The sequence below is a fragment of the Lissotriton helveticus genome, chromosome 7, assembly GCF_964261635.1.
Source record: "Lissotriton helveticus chromosome 7, aLisHel1.1, whole genome shotgun sequence".
NCBI lineage: Eukaryota > Metazoa > Chordata > Amphibia > Caudata > Salamandridae > Lissotriton > Lissotriton helveticus.
Genome location: NC_136068.1, coordinates 819,684,826 through 819,705,682, shown reverse-complemented (window position 1 = coordinate 819,705,682; position 20,857 = coordinate 819,684,826). Strand labels below are relative to the sequence as shown.

Genomic DNA, 20,857 nt, shown 5'->3' with positions numbered 1-20,857 from the left:
TTAATCAGTGCGTAGGCTGTGGAGTTGGCTTCCTTCGGCACTTGCTGCAGCAAGCTGCGTCGTGCAAGTAGGTAGTCGAACTGCACCGAATCACACCGTGCTCTGCCATAGCAAGTGAAGGTATATTTATACCTTGAAAGTGTTTAGGAATGCCAGTATTGACGTAAAAGTTGGGTATATGAACGTCATGAATGAACTCCTAAGGAATAGATGTTCATGCATAATAAATGAGTTCTTGGAGAAATCAATATCCAGGCAAGGGGAAATCCCTACGGCTTAAAAGTCTGGTTTTCCAAGAAGTCGTTGTAACGTATATGAACGGATGGAAGTAGCCATGCCTGTATTTGGGTAGCATGGGCTATGCCTAAATAAGGACTGGGTGTCTATGCCTATATAAGGGCAATGTGAATTGTACCTATATACGGTCATGAATCGGGAATTGCATACAGAATCTAAATTGATACACAACACCCTATGGTAGAGGTAGGCCTTGCAGTAGTGAAATGTAAGAGTTTTTCACTAACAAGACATGTAAAACCTAAAAGTACATGTCCTATGTTTCTAAAGACATTGCACTCTGCCCTCCAGGCTGTCAAGGGCCTATCCTTCGGGTGGCTTATATGTATTAAAAAGGAAGGTTTGGGCCTGGCAAAAAGTTATCTTTGCAAGGTGTAAATGGCAGTTTAAAATTGCACACACAGGCTGTATGGTAGGCCTGAGACATGTTTAAAGTGTTACTAGAGTAGGTGGCACAATTAGTGCTGCAGGCTCACTGGTGCAAAAACAACAGTTGATGGACAGAATGCAGAACAGGTTTCAGGTTTCATACGTCTTTATTTCGAGTATTTACATCATAAAAGACATTCATCGTGGAAAAACATCCATAAAAGCATTATACACAAAAATCTAACAATTCTCTTTCCTCCCGATTAAAACATTCTATATATTAAAACATGATTAAATTATGTTATTAGGACGTAGTAATATAATATCATTTAAAACTAACAGTTAATCATCTTACATGTGGGTATCTTGCTCTAATGATCCATGCCCACCCCAGGAATTTCGCCACACCTATGATCACAATCTCTGAAGTGTTAGATCTTAAAACCCAAAGTGCCTCAGCGCTCACCTGTGTGTTCAACATCCTGCAAATGGGCTTAAGCCATTTACTCCGAGGGGCAGAGTAAGCAGGGCAGGCAAAGAAGATGTGACCAATAGTCTCCTTGTGGACTCTACACCAGGGGCAATGCTCAGTTGACTGGCCTTGCCATTTACTGGTAAAGGACTTTACAGGCAGTGACCCGACTCTAAACTGGTGATACAGCTTTCTGTCCATACTCCTGGTGATGACATCCCAATAATCCTCCAAATGGGGATCAAGTTTATGAGCCAGGAACTTCCCAGTCAGAGTAACAGATTCAGACTGCAATGCAGAATGACGTCTTAAAGTTGCCCAATACAACATTTTAAATTCTTTTTTTGATGGAAAGACGTTTTTTTTCCCCGGGGCTGCCCACAGTGAGCTAAGTCCCATGTTTTCCAAAATTACCTTCACCTCTCTAAACCAAGGGATGTTACCTGATCCCATAATGATCTTACGTCTGAGATTTCATTGGCAAAGCGGGCTAGTTCCGGCGTTGACCAAATTCGCCTCCACAAAGCTACCATCCGAAACTGCGCTAGCTCTTTAATCGTCTGACACCCCATATCAAGCTGTAATGGTTTGGTTGGAGTGGATTGCGGAAGGCCTACCAGATTACGCAGAAATTTATTTTGGATTCTAACCAGAGGGGCTAGGTCCATAAAGCCCCATAGGTCAGCACCATACAGAATAGCAGATCTAATTTTGGCGTCATAGATTTTTAGTGCATCATTACCCTTTTGGTTTTTGACCTTCTTTGTTCCTGGGTTAGGCACCCCGTTAGTCGAGCAAATTTTAGACAAAGTGCTTCGACCTGAGGTTTCCATCGCAGCCTATAATCTAGGACCACCCCAAGATAGGTCATAACATCCACCTGCTCTAATTCCACACCATTCATACTAGCGTGGCTCTTTAGTGGCCTATTTTTAGTTAGAACCATAAATTTGATTTTGCTCACATTTACCTGCAAATCATTCAGTTTGCAAAAAACCTCAAACCTATTAATCGCTGTCTGTAGTCCCTTTTGTGTTTTCGAGAGAATTAGGGTGTCATCAGCAAAGATAAGCAATGGAAACTCAGTACCACCCAGAGTAGGCGCGTCAGTCGGTGTGTCTGCTAAGTACTGCACAACTTGGTTAACAAACAATAAAAACAAAGTAGGTGCCAGAACACATCCCCGGCGAACGCCCAAATAACGGGGAATCGCTCCGTCACCTGCCCCTGTCTTCCCCGCCTGACCCTAGCAAAGTTACCCTCGTGTAATCTTTCCACTTGTTCCAAGAGTTCAGGGGGCATACCCATATTGCCTAATGCGGCCCATAACTTTACCCTGGGAACAAGATGGAACGCGGACTTGAGGTCCACGAACGCCGCATATATGGATCCTCCACCCAGGAACACAACCTTCCAGTATATCAGAATAAATCTGAACACTTGATCGATTGTGCTAGTGAATGATCTAAAACCTGCTTGCATCGGGGAGAGAATATTCTCTTTTTCCATCCACCCCTGTATTTTAGCGAGCACCATCCTTGCTATGATTTTCTGTAGGGCGTCGATGAGGCTAATGGGGCGATAATTCCCTGGGACCGAACGATTCCCTTTTAAAAATAGGAAGGATTTCTGCCCCTTTCCATGAGTCAGGAATCCTAGCCCCATTTGCGATAGCATTCGCAAACATCGTCAATGTAAGGCACCCAATTCAGGGGGTCAGACTTAAATAAGTCAGCCGGGATGCAATCCATGCCAGGAGCTTTACCGGCTTGTACTAGTCCCAGTGCGGTCACTGCATCCTTAATATCAAACACTAGGGGTTGTCGTGTTGGAGGGGACAAAGATGACTGTTTGTCCAGGGCATTAAGGGGTGCTAGCTCGAGACCTCTAAACTATATTGAATAGTAGTCCACCCATACGTCAGCTGAAACATGATTTTCCGGAATTTGCGTGTCCGGATTCCTGCCCCATTTCACCACCTCCCAGAATTTGATCTGGTTCGAGGACAAACTAGCTTCATATAAGTCCTGCCAATGGTTATCATCCCACTCTCTCCTCGCCTCCCATTGGGCCTTCTTATACTGTAGTCTAGCCGATTTAATGTCTGCAGTAACTCTGGATTTAATAGCTTTAATCAGACAGCTATGCGCCTGCCGACAGATTTTATTATACCATTTCTGGCACAATGATGGTGTCGGGACCTTCCCCTGATTGCCAGTTTTGGTAAGTAGAGCTTTCAGTTTATCAAAGAGCAGCTCATGATGGACGGTAAACTGCTCAAGTGACCCCGGATCAATAGGAGTGAGTTCCTGAACGACACCCAGGGTAGATGAAACTACATGGGAGATCCTGTCTAATAGATCAGAATCCTCCAAAACCCTACACCCTACACCCTACGTCTGTCGTTTGTTGAGATAGCCTCTGCTGTAAGGCTCTTGGCTGTAGGTGCCCGGCCAGGGCCATCCTTTAATTTCAAACTTAAAATCAACGGATTGTGGTCACTCTCTGGCCGTGTGGGGATTAACATATCATCCAAAAGTGACCAGTACTCTATTTTCATTAAAAAATAATCAATTCTACTATTGCTTACTCCGTTACTCCGCATTAAAAACATTAGTTAAAATTTTGGACCAAAATTGTGGGTACAGGATATAAAGGTCTGCGGGGACCCGATCAGGGCCAGGGCCCTTATGTTTACTTGTATCTTTTATCGCCTTTTCCACCTAAGAGGTATTAAACTTAATGGGCGTTGTGTTTCGGAGTACAACGGTGTCAGGGGAGGTTAGAACCCCAAACTCTGTGTCATAGATGTTTTTAAAATGCTCAAGCCAGCTCTCAACAGCAATTACACAGTCCATGTCTGATTTCCCATCCTCTGTAAAAAACGACTGATTAATAATGGCCCAGAATTTCTTGCTGTCCCTCAGCACATCTGCGGATTGCAGATTATCCCAGGCTTTTTCCTTAATTTGGTGCTTGCGTGTTGCAAGTGCCAGTTTATATTCCTTGCGGAGGTTCGCCACTAGTACTTTATTCCTGGGTCTGTGTTTTAGTGCTTTAAGTAAGGCACCATTATTTGTGGAGTCAAATCATGGGGAAATCTGCCAAAGGGTCTTCTATAGCTGGGTTAAGTCGGGTAGTAAGGGGGTTCATTGATTCTTTTGGGATAGAAGTATTGAAGGCCCAGTGATTGGACATCACCCATCCTACCAAATCTCGGTTCTCTACGCACAAAGTCCACCACCCAGGGGTCCCTGAAGTTGATGATGACACAATCACCCTCTAGGTCTTTTGAGTTGTGTCCCACCCAATTTACTCTTCTAACACTTAAGATCTCTGTGTTAGAGGAGGGGGGAAGTGTTCTGTTTTTGTTCCACCAAAAAACAACTTTGTTTTTCAGGTCCCTGAATGATTCAGTTTTATCCTCCCCAATAGCTGAGACGCCCGTCAGTATGATAGTATATGGGGTGGCCTCCGGCGGAAGGTCAATACTGGGGGGGCTCTGTTTTGGGACCTTCCTCCCCGGTAGGGTAAGCTGTCGAGCCTGACCTGCCCATGATTGTATACCTGAAGATGGCTGTGGGTTGGACCTACTACCTTCTTTCAGGGTCCCTCCTCTAATAGTAGCCACCGAGTTAATACTCGCGGGGGCTTTCTCCAACTGTATACGACCATGCTGTTTGTTCGTTGGCATGGCACTAATTTGTGGAACCGAATTATTAGTAATCACACCAGACCCGGCTGCTTTAGCAGCGGTGGTAGTAGCTTTGGGGTTATTCGGTGAGTTTACTAAGTTTTTAAGTGTGCTGGTGTTGGCAATAACTAGATTCTCCAACTTATCTAGTTTCAGATTTGTTAACCTAGTACGTTCCATTAGGGGTAACATAAGGGATTTAATTAGGATTTCCATCTTACCCAAAAGACCATCCTCCTTGCATCTACAGGTTGGGCATTGACCAGCAGCGTCGGAAGGTACCAGTATGGGAAGCGGGGGAATAATTAGACCCTGAGGAGGCTGGGATATAAGATTTAATTTAGGAATCTTGGAAGTACCCCCCTTACCGGCTCCATCCCTCCTTTTCCTTTTCCCACACTTGGCAATTTGAGTTCCACCCTTATTTGAATTGTTTAGTTTGGGGCTAGGAGGCATCGAACATTCACCACCACTATGGTTGATGGTGCTAGAAAGCGTGCCACCATCAGTTGTATTTAGTATTGAGCAGTCCACCTCCTGACTTGATTCTACCAGCATAGAGTCATGATGTAACTCCTGACTCATTGTAGGGGCTTGAATAGCAGGGGATACCACTGACCCAATGTGTCCTAGGGAAGATCGTTTTCCAGGGATAAGGTCCAGTGATAAGCGCTTCTCAGCGAAGGCTATTTCCTTCTCCAAGATGCCTGTAGCCCACTTAAAGAAGGCATCAAGGGTCCCAGTAACCATGCCACTTGGTGTCGACACTTGCACCGTTCTCTCTTTGCCCGAACGTAAAGGCATATTGAGAGTAGCTCAGAGCAATATTAGTCCTACCAGATTAAACAACAAGAAGTAATACAAGACAAAATTTACACACTGACGGCCTGAAGGAGGGCAGGTTAGAGGGGTGGCCCGGCCCAGCCTTAAACGTCCTTTGACGGCCTAAGACAGCCCGCCCTTTGCCCGGGCTTCTCCCAGTGCCCACCCGCGCGCGTCCCGCGTTGCGCCAACAGGGCGTGTTTAAGTACAAAGAAGAAGGCGGGGCTAGCACGGGAAGAGGCACCATCTGTAGATCTTGGATGGAATGCTGGTCCTGGCAGTCCCGGCTCCCCGCAGTGGCGTCCCTCCAATCAGGGTCCGGAGCAAACAGAGTCGCAATCCGGTAAGTGGCAGCACCCAGGCCCGGTAAACGGCAGCAAGGCAAGCAGTATCACAAACACTGCTACGAGCGGCTCCCGCGAAGCGGGGGCCACGAGCAGTGAAGTACTAGCGGGTGAAGGCGGGGCTAGCACGGGAAGAGGCACCAGCTGTAGATCTTGGACGGAATGCTGGTCCTCGCAGTCCCGGCCTCCCGCAGTGGTGTCCCTCCAATCAGGATCCTGAGCAAACAGAGTCTCAATCCGGTAAGTGGCAGCACCCAGGTCCGGTAAACGGCAGCAAGGCAAGCAGTATCACAAACACTGCTACGAGCGGCAATGTCATACATTGCCCCCAGTACAGAGATCTGGGCCTAAATCCATTGTTTTTTTGTACTCCACACCACCCCAGTTTACACATGGCCATATGCAAATCAGCCTTGACCCTGTGCCTCATGGGAACAGTCCAGCCCGAACTGCCAAGCCATGTCTTTCCTGGACCGGAATCAAGCATCCTAGGACCGGTTTCTGGCTTTCAGCCGTCTTCAGCCAGGATAGCTTGACTCCAGTGGTGTGGAGAGCATGGGACTCACGTCTGAGCATACCCATCCCACTCGGGGTGACAAATGCAAAAACAACAGTTGATGGACAGAATGCAGAACAATGTCATACAATCACCTTGTAGCATTTAATTTGCAGGTCCTGGATACATATAGAACCACTTTACTAAGGGCTTGTAAGTAAATTAAATACGCCAATTGGGTATAAGCCAATGTTACCATGGTTAGAGGAGGGAGCACAAGCACTTTAGCACTGGTTAGCAGTGGTAAAGTGCGCAATTCCTGAAAGTCAACAACAACAGGTTCAGAATACAGGAGGATGAAGACAAACATTTTAAGGGATGGCCATGCAGAAAGGGACAAGTTGTTAAGAACACACCAACACACCAGGGTCTTAGAATAATATGTTCCACCAATTGCAGGCATAAAGGGGTAATGCTCATTTAGTGAGCATTGCTGAGTCAGACTAAATATTCACTAGACACTTTTAGGCACAAGTGGGAACTTAACAGTTAGCAGAGAAAAATGGGGAACAGTATGAGTAAAGTCCTGAAAATCTAAATAAAAGTGCCAAATTCAAACAATTACACTTCTACCATATACATTGGGCATATATCACAGCCAAAAGCATTATTATATTTTACTCAGCACAGTGCTTAATTTGTAAACGAATAAGTGCAGGGCCCAGATATTCATGCGGAAGCCTGCCGACAATGCTATCGAAGATCGGGTGCTGAATACCAAGGCTGTGTTGCCTTGGTTGGTTCCCACCTATGCTTCTTTAATCCACCACTAAAGACCCCTGTGCTCTTCATATCACACTTGAATGTTCTTTTTCATCCCTGCTTTTTGCCTTTGTCACTGTTTTTCCATCTTTCTATTCCATCTTCTTGCCTCCTTTTAAGATTTTCTCTATTTTTCTCCGGATCAAAGTCTGGTGAGGAAAATAAGTGCAAGTACCCAAAGATGAGTGCGGTGAGCCCCACCTACCACCACAGCTTCAACTTAAGCATTAACCCAGGACCACAGGCAAAATGACTCAGGTGTAGGGAGGAAGTCGCAGATTACAACTACATGGTTTGGTACCGCCCTAGGATTTAAGACTATTGGGAGAAAGTTATTAAACTAGTCAACGAGGCGAAAGACAGAAACATAGTACAAGCGTCAGAGGTCTGTATATCTAATGGACACTTCTAGCCACAGATTTCTTACCTTAGAATAATCCCCACGTGTCCGACATGATCTGGAAATGTTTCTTGAGCAGTACCCCTGCGTGCCATTAGATGGCATCGTTCGGCTCCGTGTCACATCGTCGACCTCTTCCGCGCTGGAAGTGACATGTCTAGTGCCTATATAGGTCCCACCCCAGTGCCCTGACGTCAGTTCTTTTCTTTCCACACCAGTTAATGCAGATCCGGGAAGAGCTACCTCTTTGTCAATTTTTGACTAACTTTTTTCCACATTTTGTTGAAGTGTTTTGAGGTTTTTTCCTCCTGGTGTTATAGGAATGTTATCTAAGAAGGTCACCTTGTAGTCCTGCGGCGCCTGACACTGCTCGATGTTGATGACGGATCCGCACCTTCTTTGTCTCTGGTACCTTGAGCGCGACCACGACTTTTGGCCTGCTCTGATTGCCGCGCCATGTACCTGTAGGCCTTGAGGAAACGATCCCTCAAGCTCCTGGCTACTTGATGTGTGACATCACGAAGATCTAGATCCTGGTAGAGAGGAAGGTTCCAGGAGCAGTCGTCAAGTGCAAGATCCTCATCGCACTCGAAGTCATCAGGTCAGTCGGGTAAGTCTCGCCAATCAAATCAAAGCATACTTCAACTTCACCTCATCTGTTGGGTGACGAGACGAGGGACGGTCGTCACTCGTAGTCTGGCTCTGCGGTTGAGCCAGCGCCTGGGCCGTATCCGCACCTCCCCAAGTTTTTAGGAGACTATACATATTTAGGCTGCCCGTTCCCTCTGGCACGCCTTTTGATTGTAGGTTCGGAAGGGGCCCCTACTGGTTTCCACGCCAACTGCTCCGGTTCCAATTGGACCCCAGGAATCCACAGATGGCTCCAGAATGGTGCCGGTCATGCCATGTCAACCTTTCCAGGTGCTGGTCTCGAGGTCGAGGCTCCTGGCTTCTACCGGCGCAGCCATCCCCATTTATATCCACAACTCCAACACGGAGCCGGAGGGGTGTCGCCCGATGCCAACCTGAGCCATGCCATTCAGACGGGAGCCTGAGCTCTATTCCTATGGGCTAGGACTGGAGGAGGAATGGGAGACGTTGCTGGACCCTGAGGAGTACCAGCCATATGATACCAACATAGACTGGTGTGATGACTTGGCAGACGCTAGCGGACTGGATATTTATCCAGATACTGGCATGCTTTCTTCCCCTAATGTGGCTACAGAGGAGAGAGCTTTATTTGCAATGGTGGCGATGAGGTGGCTAAGGTCCTGCACCTTAGCTTGCTGGGAGTGTCCCCTTCAGAACTGCTTTTCCTGTTTAATGAGGCACCCTGAGGTCCTTCTTGGGGCCTGGTCCAAACCCAACCCAAGGGCTCCTGTGCACAGGACAATAGCCCATCGCCCACTCCAGTGGACCCCAAATTCCTTACAGAACACACTACCCTGGAGAGCCTAGTGGGCCAAGCCTCCACTTCCCACATAAACCCCGGCGCATTCGCAACCTCTTCGCTGAATCGGGATACCAAGAGATTCGACAACTAAGGCAAGAATATTTTCTTCCACCAGCCTGGCATTGCTCTCTGTGAACACTGCAGGCCTTTTAGGCTGCTATTCCTATACCTTGTGGGATATGTTTGCGCAGGTGCTGCAAACAGTTCCAAAGGAGGTCCGAGCCATGGTTTCCCAGGCTGTGGGGATGGATGCAGCTAAATTCACCATTAGGTGGGAAAGGACACTGTAGGGAAGTAGGATATATCTGACATGGTTGCCCCCACCTTTTGCCTGGTGTTAGCCTGGTGTTAGTGTGTTTAGACTGTAGTACACTGGAATCCTGAAAAGAGCAAAGCATAAAAGGCAAAAGTTATATATTTGTTTTGTAGATCTTAAGACTGCTTTTGATTCAGTCCCCCATCATTTAATTTGTGCGAAGTTATCTGCATGGGGCATTCCAAACTAACTGCTAGACATGATTATATTGCTATATTCTAATACGTGGGTCCAGCTTAAAGCAGGGATAGTAGATGTACTACTCGCCGATTTGAAACACATAGTGTTCCTAACCAAGGTTGTGTCTTAGCCCCATGTCTTTTTACCCTTTTTATGGCTGATGACATTGTACTGTTAAGTCATACTGCTTTAGGTCTACGAAGACTAATAGAATCATTTATTATTCTAGCTAATGATTTATTGATGAACACACAAAAAACAAAAGTAATGACAATAGGTTTGACTAAATCAGATATGAGAGTATGGAATATTAATGGGTTAAAGATTGAAACTGTAAAATGTTATAAGTGAGAAAGGTATTACGTTTGATGACAGATTGTCTTTTAAACTGCATTTTCCCAACTTAAAAATTAAAGCTACTGCATTGCCTTATGCTTCTAGAAAGTTGAGAGACACGTTATGTCCGAACCATGAGCATCTTCTCAAGGTAATGAAATCAAAGTTTATTCCTTCCCTGGCTTTTGGGTCAAAAAAGTTTTCAAGGTAAAGACTCAAAAATTCTTGATAATCTACAAATAGTTTTTTTTATATCGGTCTTTAGGGTTCCAAAGAATATCGGGCACCCCAATGTCAGATTGGAATTTGGTTTGAAAAGACAAACTTTAATAAGACAATCTGCATTTTTAAAATCTCTATACTCTCTCTTCTATTATGACCCAGGCACACTTGCGAACTATTACTGGCAGAAAATAATGAGGCATGAGTAAGCAAGTTGTAGGAGATCCTATTTAACGGAGGGCCTAAATAATTTTAAGTCCCAGCCCTTTGAAGATGTAGCTAGAAATAAAGCTGTTGCAGACAGACATTAACTCAATCAGGTAACTTCGTATCAATTATATTGGATAAGGAGGAGTTTGCAAAAAAAAGTGATGCTTGGTCAGTTATTAACTCATTTATCAAATTGGAGCCACAACCCTATCTTATTTCCCATTTAAAACCGTTTATAAGAGATAAATTCTTGTTACGGTTTGGGGGATATCCCACAAAGGATGGAATTCCTTCATGGGTACAAAACTGGCCTTCAAACAGTTGTAGATTACGCGGTTTTTATAATGAATTATTATTGCATATTGTATCCATTTGTCCTCGATTGTTACAAGAGAGAAAAGCCCTATTAAAATCCATATTTAAAGAAAATGGGGTAGGAACATGTCGCCAAGCAATTATAACTTGTTTTTCTAGAAAATCTGCTCGCTTCAATACACAGTTTGTAAAGTTTATTCTTATTGTAGAAAAAAGATAACTTCTGAGTGTTTCACCTGATATTAGGTGTAGTTTATGACAACTAATAATCTGTTTTTGATATTTCAACGATGCTGTCAAACCTAAACATGCTGATTGCCAATTGTAACTCCATAACTTGATCTTGAAGATGCATGTACGGGTCAGGAATGGACATTTTACATGGTTCTATTTGACTGTAGTAATTAGTTATAATCCTTATAATCAACTACTTGTTTGTTTCTGTACAGGTTGATCTGTGAGAAACATTTTATACTTTTAAATATTAATATAGAACGTTGTTTGTAAGAAAGGCACTTTCTGGGGGAATTGTATAATGGCACTTTAACTATGGCACTTTAATCATGGCACTTTAAATCCATGAATTTTAGAAAAGGTAATGTAATGTTGGCGGTTTTAAGAAGATTTTATTATTATTGTATATATAAAGTAGCATTATCGTTTGTTGATTTGTGTGAAATATTAATTTTTTTATTAAAATAGAATGTTAATTCTAGTAAGGTTGCCATTTTAGCAAAGAAAATGTATAATAGCACTTTATCCATCGCACTTTAATTTAGGATTCTAAAAAGTACCATAGTATTGATAGTTTTATGAAAGATTGCATTAATGCACAAAAAACTGTTGCTATAATAAGTTACAAATGAATTTATCTCCAAAACCATTCTAAAATTAGCAATGTATTGTTGTGCTTTTGTCATTGGAAGAAAACACAATTGTTCGACTAAGTCTATATAATTTAGCGTTTATGTACAAATTAATGTATTTTATACTCCATGTTTGTAGTGATTTTTACTAAACAACAATAATGATTCTTCTTCTTCAATGTGCTTACATACCTGTTTTCATGGTATATGTGTTGTGTAATTATATCTCCAGGTAGTCGATATACCAAGTAGGTTAGTGTTTGGTGTTGTAATAAAGAATACTTTATTTTACTAACACTGGTGTGGTTCTTTTCTGTGTGTGACACTCACTGACTGACTATTGTCGTAATTACAGCTGTTTTACACCCTCCTGGATAAGTCTTATCTTCTCTCTACAGCTTCCCCTTTAGAGGTTTGGTTATCAGGGGACCTATTACACTAGCACTAAGAGTTGGCTGGACTCAGTGCAGGGTGTGTCACCAATAAGTGTATACTATATACTGAGCTATGCTGAGCCAGCCTCCTACAGACACCATCCACTCACTGGGCAGAGAGGTTTCAATGACAGTGGCCATAGGGTGTCACACTGGTTGAGGACTACTAGCTTTTCTGGGGATGTCCAATCATCTCTTACGGACATGCCCTTTGATGGCCCGTCTCTTTGGAGACGAGGCGGATTCGGCACTGGAGTGCTTTAAGGACAGCAGGGCTATGGACAGGTCCTTGGGCCTTTCTACGGTCCCTTGTCATCCTCAATCCGTCTTTCGCTCCTTTAATGGCCACGCAAGGGGTTTCCAGTTGCGCTTTCACCTGCACAGGCACCGCTGAGGGAAGGCTTCCCAGCATCTGCATGGCCGAGGACGGGGCACCCACAGACCTCGAGCATTGTGCAGTCAGAGGGCGAGCCAATCAGCCACACTCTGGTAGCTGCTGCCTCCAAAGCCTTATAGTCTGCCCCCTTAACATCATGGGCACCCAGTGGAGAGCAGAATCTGCCATCACCTCGCCCACTAGCGTTCTAGAATATCAGGGGAAATTCTCTGACATGATCCAGATCTCGAGAGAACTGCGAAAGATCTGCAGTGGTGGTGAACATACCACAATTAGGTCAGTGTCAAGTTTTGCAGATCGTCCCAAGGGGCTACTCCCTCCCCTTCAAGACTTGCCCAACATCCATGCACCCTACTTACGACAGGCTGACGGAGGACCACCTATTCCTTCTCCGCAAGACGTGACGCCTCTTTTGGCCAAAGGAAGCATGGAGAGAGTGGCAATGCCAGAAGTAGGTTGTGGTTGCTATTCCCATTACTTGCTGGTGTCCGAAAAGGACAGAGGCCATTTTCCTATCATCAGCCTGCGCTCTCTAAATTTCTTCCTCAGGAAGGAGAAGTTCAAAATCCTCACTCTTGCTCATGTCTTGTCTGCCCAAGACCCAGGAGAACTGATGGTAGCATTGGACTTGCAGAGCATGTACTTTAACATCCTGTTGCACCTGCCCACAGTTGTTACCTGTGGTTCACAGTAAGTCATGAGCACTTGAGCACTTTCAGTTTGTTGTGCTCCCCTTTGGCCTTCCAAGCGCCCCTTGGGTGATCCCCAATGTGATGGCGGTGGTTGCAGTTTATCTGCGGAGATCAGGGGTGCCAGTCTACCCCTATCTCTTTGACTGACAGTTGAAGGACTGCTCACCCAAGCTGTCTCCCACCTTCAGACCATGGCAGCTGTCCTGTATTTGCTGAGGTTCACTCTCTATGTGCTGAAGTCACACCTGACTCCTTTCTGGACATGGTGCAGTTTCTGGCCTATCCACCTGAGCGGTGAGTCCAGAATATTCAGGTTATGATACCAATGTTTCAGCCCCTATCCTGAATTTTGGTGACACCGATTCTGAGGCTGCTGGACCTCATGAGCTCCTTTATACTGCTGGTGACACATGCCCATTGGCATATGCGGGCTCTGTAGTGGAAACTGAAGTTCCAAAGGGTGCATCGGGGGAATCTCTCTGACATGGTTGGGATCTTTGAGGGAACTTCGAATGATCTGCAGTGGTGGTTAAGAAATCACGATTGGGTCAGTGTCAGACCCTTCTCCCTTCCACAACCAGATCTGGCGGTAGTGACAAATGGGAGAGGTGGAGATCAGAGGCCTCTGGTCTTTAGCGGAATCTGGGCTCCACAGCAATGTACTGGAGCTCCAGGCGATCCGACTGGCATTGAAAGCATTTCTACCCTCCTTCAAAGAAAGGCTAGTGCTGGGGTTCACAGACAACACCACCGCCATGAGGTACTGCAACAGACATGGGGTGGGGTTGAGGACCCTTTGTCAAAAGGCCTTATGTATCTGGATATGACTGGAATATCAGGGCATTTCCCTGGTGGTTCAGCATCTGGTGTGCTCGCTGAATGATTAACTCAGTCGCAGATACCTACTGGTTCACTAATGGCATCACTCAGAGTCCCTTTTCATCTCTAATGGAGCTCAGGCGTCCTGTACACCTTTCCACCCATACCAATCCTGCCCAGAGTTCTCAAGAAGACCAGGAACAACCGGGCCCAAGTCATTCTTTTTGTTCCTCACTGGGCATGGAGAGTGGTCTACTGAGCTATTGAGCATGGCTATTAGTCCTTCGATCGGGCCACCCCTATGGGAGGAATTTCTGTCAAATCAGCAGGAGACAGTTCTCCACCGAACTTGTCAACGCTATGCCTTCTTGCATGGAGATTGAGCCGTGACAGCTGGCAGCTTTCAACCTTCCTCCCGGAGTCTATAATGTTATCTTGGCAGTCAGGAGCCCCTCCACCAAGATGATGCCGGTGGAGAAAATTTGTGGCATTGTGTTGAGACAAGCAGATAGATCAACTTTCTGACTCACTTACTCGTCCTTTCTCTGGCCCAGTAGGGCTCAGCTCTGGACAATCTGAAGAGCTTAGGTTGCTTGATAAGCCATCAATCTTAATCCCCTATTTCAAATAAGTTTCTGAAAGGTTTATAACATTTGTTTCCACCTTTTCCCTTTAGTATGCCCTATTGGGACCTCAATCTCGTACTCACTTTCCTTATGTGCGCTCCCTTTGAGCCCCGCACAATTGTCCACTCAGACTGCTTACCATCAAGACGGCCTTTCTTGTGGCTATGGCATCTGCCTGGAGGATCAGTCAGCTTCAGGCATTATCATCCAAGCCTCCTTATCTGAACATCTACCCAGACAAACTGGTGTTTGTACCAGAGCTTCTGTTCTGGGCCATACAGAGGAGGACCATCTCGCAATGGATCATGCTGTAGATTAAAATCTGCTACGCATTAGCTAAGAAGCAACCCCCTGAAGGTTTGCGTGTTCTTTAGCCGTTTTGCATGTTTGGTCCTGCAGGACGTCCTCGTGTGAAACTGGTCTGCATACCCACCTCGGGAAAGTATTGCTTATTGTTGGGGAAGCTTAGTACCTCCGGAGAGTGATGGATCACAAGACACGATTTTAGGGAGTACGTGGCTTCTTTTATTACTTTCTGGAATCAAAGTAGGTGGGGAAATCTCAGATTACTGGTAGTATGGTTGCACAAGAAGGGGAAAACAGTCTCTCTTCCGGTTTCCTAGCTTCGGGACGGGGTAGGCCGGGGTCCTCTAGGGTTCTCTCGGTCTTGTCCTGGACACGCTTAACAGGCGGGAAAAGGAGGATAGGAAAACAATAAAAAAAAGAACAAACCGGGGTCAATAACTGGGCTGGTGGGTTAAGATTTTGTTGGTGCTACCGTCACCTGTTCTATGTGTATTTTCAATTAAATAAATATGTGCATGATACCTATTTAAATGAGTCTAATGAGAATCACTCCCACACTCAATTATTTCTATTTTCAGAGTTATGAAAGAGCACTGGTGAAACTGAAACTCAGAAAAGCAACAGTGGAAAACATTCCAGGAAATAAATATTTTGAACCGTTTGAAGAAGACGTGAAAGGGTATGGAATCATGTGAGATTATACTGGAAGTAACACTGGCTACAAATTTAGAAAAGGATTAGTATAACAGTTTTATGCTTTATCAGTGGTGGCTGGTGACATTTGAAAGATGTGAAGTGTAAACATATGTACCTGTAATTAGATTAATTGAGCAAGGCTGACACTCTTTAGAAGGTTTCAGGGGGGTTCTCCCCCACTGGAACATTTTTGCAAAAGCAAGGTCAGGTGTGGCATTTTATGGCACAATGTTTGCATTTATTAGCTAATAATCCAAAAATGCTGAATGTGATATTTCCATGCTTTAATTTAACATAGAAACCTGCATAATGAGCATGCAGGCAAACTTTGAGTTCCATGCACATTTTCAGTGGTGTTTACATTACAAAACATAGCAAGAACGCTGTCACATTAAAATGCAAATTCGTTTCAGTTCTGGTATGTCTTGTATTTCAGTTACATATATTTCTAACAATCAACCACATTTTTTCGGCATATTCAGTTCCATACTAAGTAAAGACTTCTTTAGTTACACGTTTTTTATGGGTGAATTATAATTCACATTTTCAACATAATAAGTTGCACATTTTCATTGAAACTCCATAACTTGCTTCTAACTTCAGCTACGTCACCAATAAAAAGTCACAATATTTGCCAGTTTTTGATCTCTCATTTTGGAAATGTGAACTTTTAACTATAATTGAAAAGTAAGTTGCATGTGTAAGATGTGTTCTCATTTTTAAAATGTATTTATGTATTGCTAGCTACTGATTGTTGATGACCATTTGTTGAATTGCATGAATATGTTGCTAATCTGGCGTGAGTTTTGATGGGTCTCTTAGGATATGAAAGCCCAAAAGTGCCACAGAAGTCGGAAATTACTAACACCTTTAATCAGACTCAAAAATTACAGGTAGCCATGCTTCTTCTGTCTTAAGCCATGTCCCGACCGCAATGATTATGCCCCTCTCTGGCTCAAACCTATTAGGCCTATGTCCTTTCTGGACCACATCTCACTTCTTTCACCACACCCAATTTTATATCTTACCATTTAAGTTGCCATGTTGGGTTGCTCAACCCAACCCCTAGTACCAAACTTTTTAGTATTTCAAAAGCTGCCATTTTTGGGAGTTGGAATGTTTAACCTGAGTACAGTATTTTGTTGAGTATGCACTCCACTTTCAAATACGTCCTAAGGAGTAGATTATAGTTTTCAACTTTTTTGCAGAAGAGATCTTACAATAAAAAACTGTTTTGAGTTACCCAAATCTGATTCGCAAAGAGCCACATATATTATAATGGTCCTGTAGTTTTGGAGGACGAGCATTAGAAAGATGGTCATCAGTTTGCTCTGATCTGTTAGCCAGCCCTAATTTTTAGTGGGTGAAACTAAATGCATTCTCAGCTCTTCAGATGTCTTTGATTAACAAAACAAACATTGTTCTGTAACAACGTGACTGTTAATATGGTCCATAACAGCTCTGCAATCTGCAGCTCGTGGCTCATTAGTTCAGGCTCCTGATTCTTGGATTATGCACAATATTTGTTCCCCAGCACTGGAGTGTTCAAAGAATCACATGTTTCAATTGATGCCCTCATGCCAGGCTGGTAACCTTCAGTAGACAATGTTAACACAGTAGTATTCCAGTACAGCAACTAACATTGAAAATAAATTAAAAACAATCATCCAACTAATCAGTTTTGTGAGCTCAGAGCGCTGACCTTCCTTAGAGACACCAACTGTCAAACTTTCTACTGCAAATCTGGTGAATGGATGGGGACCTTCTGATCTTCTCCTGAACTGAACTTAACTATGTGTCAGCTTTTCTGGTTTCTGGAATGTTCATCCTTCACCCCCCTGTGTCATCCACATCTTTGTGGTTGGGTTGTTGATCGCAGAGACGTCTGTCATATCATGATAGATACTCCAAAAAGAAAAAAGACTTTTCAATCTGTGTGTGTCCTGTGGAGCAAGAGTGTTTTTGTGGGTAATCCATGTACAAATGTGTTATATTGTAGGCACTATGTTTCATATTATGTTAAATGCAATGTTTGCTAGTTTAGACATTTCATTACTGCTGTCATTGGGTTTATGATGTCATTGCTTATGGAATGTTATGTTTTCAATGCTGGGATGTTAACTGCACTGTGGGGAGATGACCAGCAGATGACAAGCTGTGTAGATATCTATCGCTTCAATAAACTCAACTCAAGCTTCACCAGTTTTCAGTATTATTAAGAATACAACAACATTTTGAGGACGAGGACTCTACACAGCAGAACTCACGCTGATTGGTTTTTCAAGATTGTTTTCATCTGCTGCAAACATTTTCCAGACATCTTTGCTGGGATCAAAGTACTCCAGACCACCATCTATTGGACATCTCTATCTACACCATCTAGTGGACATCGACTACCTTTCAACATCTAGTGGATATCGACCACCTTCATTTGGACTCAATAAGTTAAGTCTATTTTTTTTTTATTTTGTGCCTCTCCCACTGCCTCTTCTATTTGCCATGATTTATGAGAAACTGTTTAATTTTTTTTTTTGGCACTAGTTGGCCAGAGCGAGTATTCTTGTCAAGCAAGCCATTTGTGACAATTTTTTTTTGTATCTTGGAAATGTTTTTTATCGCTGCTGCAGCTGTTGAGATCTTTCTATTCTCAAGCACAGCGCAGTCTTACCCAAACATTCCCAAAGATGTATTTCGACTTTTACTACTACCCACGTCTAATATTGTGCTGAACTATGTTATATATTTATAATTTTCTTTAAAAAACAGACTTGCCTACGCATTTGTTTTTATTTGAAGGCAGCTCGCCTACCTGACTGTTAGAATCGACACGCGCCTCTCATCCCGCGCATTAAGCTCACAATGCATTTTCTCTGTTTCGCACCGTGAGGTCCTCATCGCGAGATCTTGGCATTCACATTCTCGCGCATGCGTGTTTTTCAACGAAGTTTGTTTGACAACCAGGGCGCTGCCAACCACGTTTCAACTACACTTGTTTTGCCAACCACAGCGTCATTCAGTGCTTCCAACCACGCTTCAACTACGCTTGTTTAGACACCCAGAGCGTCATTTTGCGCTGCCAATCACGCTTCCCAAGGAGTTTTATCTGCCAACTATGATGTCACAATTGGTTTTCTTCCTGGGGGATTTATTTATGAACATTCTCCATGCTTTTCACGTTTGTTTTATTGCATCATAAAACAAGAGGGAAGACAGAACATTCATTTCTTGTCTTGTTCTATTGGAACATACATTGTTGACTCCACAAAGGGTAGTGGCATTCTTGAAGACTTCAATTAACATTTTCTTTATTGTCAGGGTATTTACCAAGGCACTACTGTGTTTTCACGGATAACTCATCCACAAGCAAATTGCAGTGATTCGCACACTTTGCATCGATTATATGGAGTGTTTTTTTGCTTTTTTCCACACTTCTTCAAGTCAGTAAACACTACAGTGATTCGCAAATTTTTTTCAACAAACAATTTATCTGCGAATTACAGTTGTCATCAAAACGGATTCACATTTCTTATATCAGTAAACATCGCAGTGATTGGCACACTTTTTCAACAAACAATCTATCTGCGAATTACAGTGTCCCTCACATTTTTTATTGTCAAACAGATTATTTGCAAGTTACTGTTTTGCATATTTTGTTTGGGTTATTTTGCGTATTTTAATTCATTTCTTTGTGCATAGAGTTTTATCCCAAACTCAATGTCGTCTTTACAATCTATTAATGCTCCTCCTTCTTTCCTAGGGACTTCAGGTGAGCCTCCTGTGAAGTGGGACATCTGGTTCGATGCCTTTGAGACATATCTAGGGGCTATTGGTGCTTTAAGGTATCGTCCAGAAAGGAAGAAATGTCTGTTGTTACACTCGTTAGGATTTGAGGGAAGATTGATCTTTAAACATTTACCTGATTTACCTGATAATGTTGATGTTTTGGATGAGTACCAATGCACTGTGTCAAAACTTAAGTTACGTTTTGATAAACAACCTAATTTGATTGTATTGAGACACAAGTTCTTCAAGAGGAGGCAGTCCGAGAATGAAGACATAGATTCTTATGTCTCTGTTCTCAGGAAAAAGTATTGAAACGTCACACATCTCTCTCAAGGAGCTGGAAGATAAACCAGCTGAATCTATCAATTATGTGGGTCCCTCCAGAAAGTCAAAAAACAAAATCTTAAAGAAAGGGAACACTTACGCTTCAAAAAACAAATCTGATAATTCGATACCTAGTAATGTTTGCTTACGTTGTGGTAGCTCTTTTCATGGGAAGGGATCCAAATGCCCAGCATTGAATTCCACATGTAAATATTGTAAAGAAATTGGACATTTCGCCGCTGTCTGTTTAAAAAAGAAATTTAAAAAAAAATGTGTAGCCTGTATATTAGAATCTGATGACAATGATTCTGAAGAAGAAATTGTCTCTGTGTTTCAAGATAAGGTTGCTTCTAATGGTTCGTCAATTCCACTTACAGGGGATCCTTCATCATGTGTTGACCCCATTGTCGAGATTATAGTTGGTGATAAAAATTTACTAGTAGACTCCGGAGCTAGGATCACCGTGATAATGCAGAAACTTTTTTATGAAACTTGGGGAACGACAGAACTTTTTCCTCCTGATCGATCACTGGTCTCCTATGAGGGATGGACAATTGATTTACTTGGCTTTATTGAAGATTTCCTTGTATTCAAGGGAAGGAAAATTAGAGGTAAAATTTATGTAGCTGTCGAAGGTCTAAACATTTTAGGTTGGTTCCATCAGGGCTTATTTGGCATGCAATTGAAACCAGGCACAAAAGAACAGGTTATGCTAGTCACATGTGAAGCGGTAAGCACCAGGTGGATCAGTGAATTTCCAACTGTTTCTCAGGGTTCAAGCACAAAATAATGGTTAAAAAAGGTGCAACTTCGATCAAACATAAACTCAGGAGTGTCCCGTTCAGCATCAGAGAGGATATGAATAAAGAACTCTCCTCTCTATGTGAGAAGGGTATCATTGAACCTACGGACTCTTCTCTTTGGTTGTTGCCCTTGGTGGTTGCACGAAAACGGGATGGGAAGTTGAGGGTGTGTGTGGATCTCAGATCTCTCAACAAAGAGATCTGGGTTGACTCTCACCCTTTGCCAAAAATAACAGATTTATTTTCGAGTATCAAAGGTGCTAAAGTTTTTTCTAAGTTAGATTTGGCTAGCGCCTACCATCAAATTGAACTTCATCCTGAGTCATGCTCCTTGACGGCTTTTGTGTCACCCCTTGGAACCTT

General features: G+C 43.4%; 1 protein-coding gene across 12 annotated transcripts in view; it reads left to right on the top strand.

Annotated features, from left to right (window-relative positions):
* The window catches only part of PKD2L2 (polycystin 2 like 2, transient receptor potential cation channel), a 2,146,539-nt gene that overhangs the window by 1,507,592 nt on the left and 618,090 nt on the right, over positions 1-20,857 (top strand). For all 12 annotated transcript variants that reach the window (XR_013598682.1, XM_078653282.1, XM_078653287.1 and 9 more), the window contains one exon: positions 15,467-15,567. Coding sequence is in view for 11 of the 12 variants with exons in the window: in XM_078653282.1 (XP_078509408.1) it covers positions 15,467-15,567 (101 nt within the window). In the remaining variant the exon portion in view is untranslated. The remainder of the gene's footprint in view (positions 1-15,466; positions 15,568-20,857) is intronic.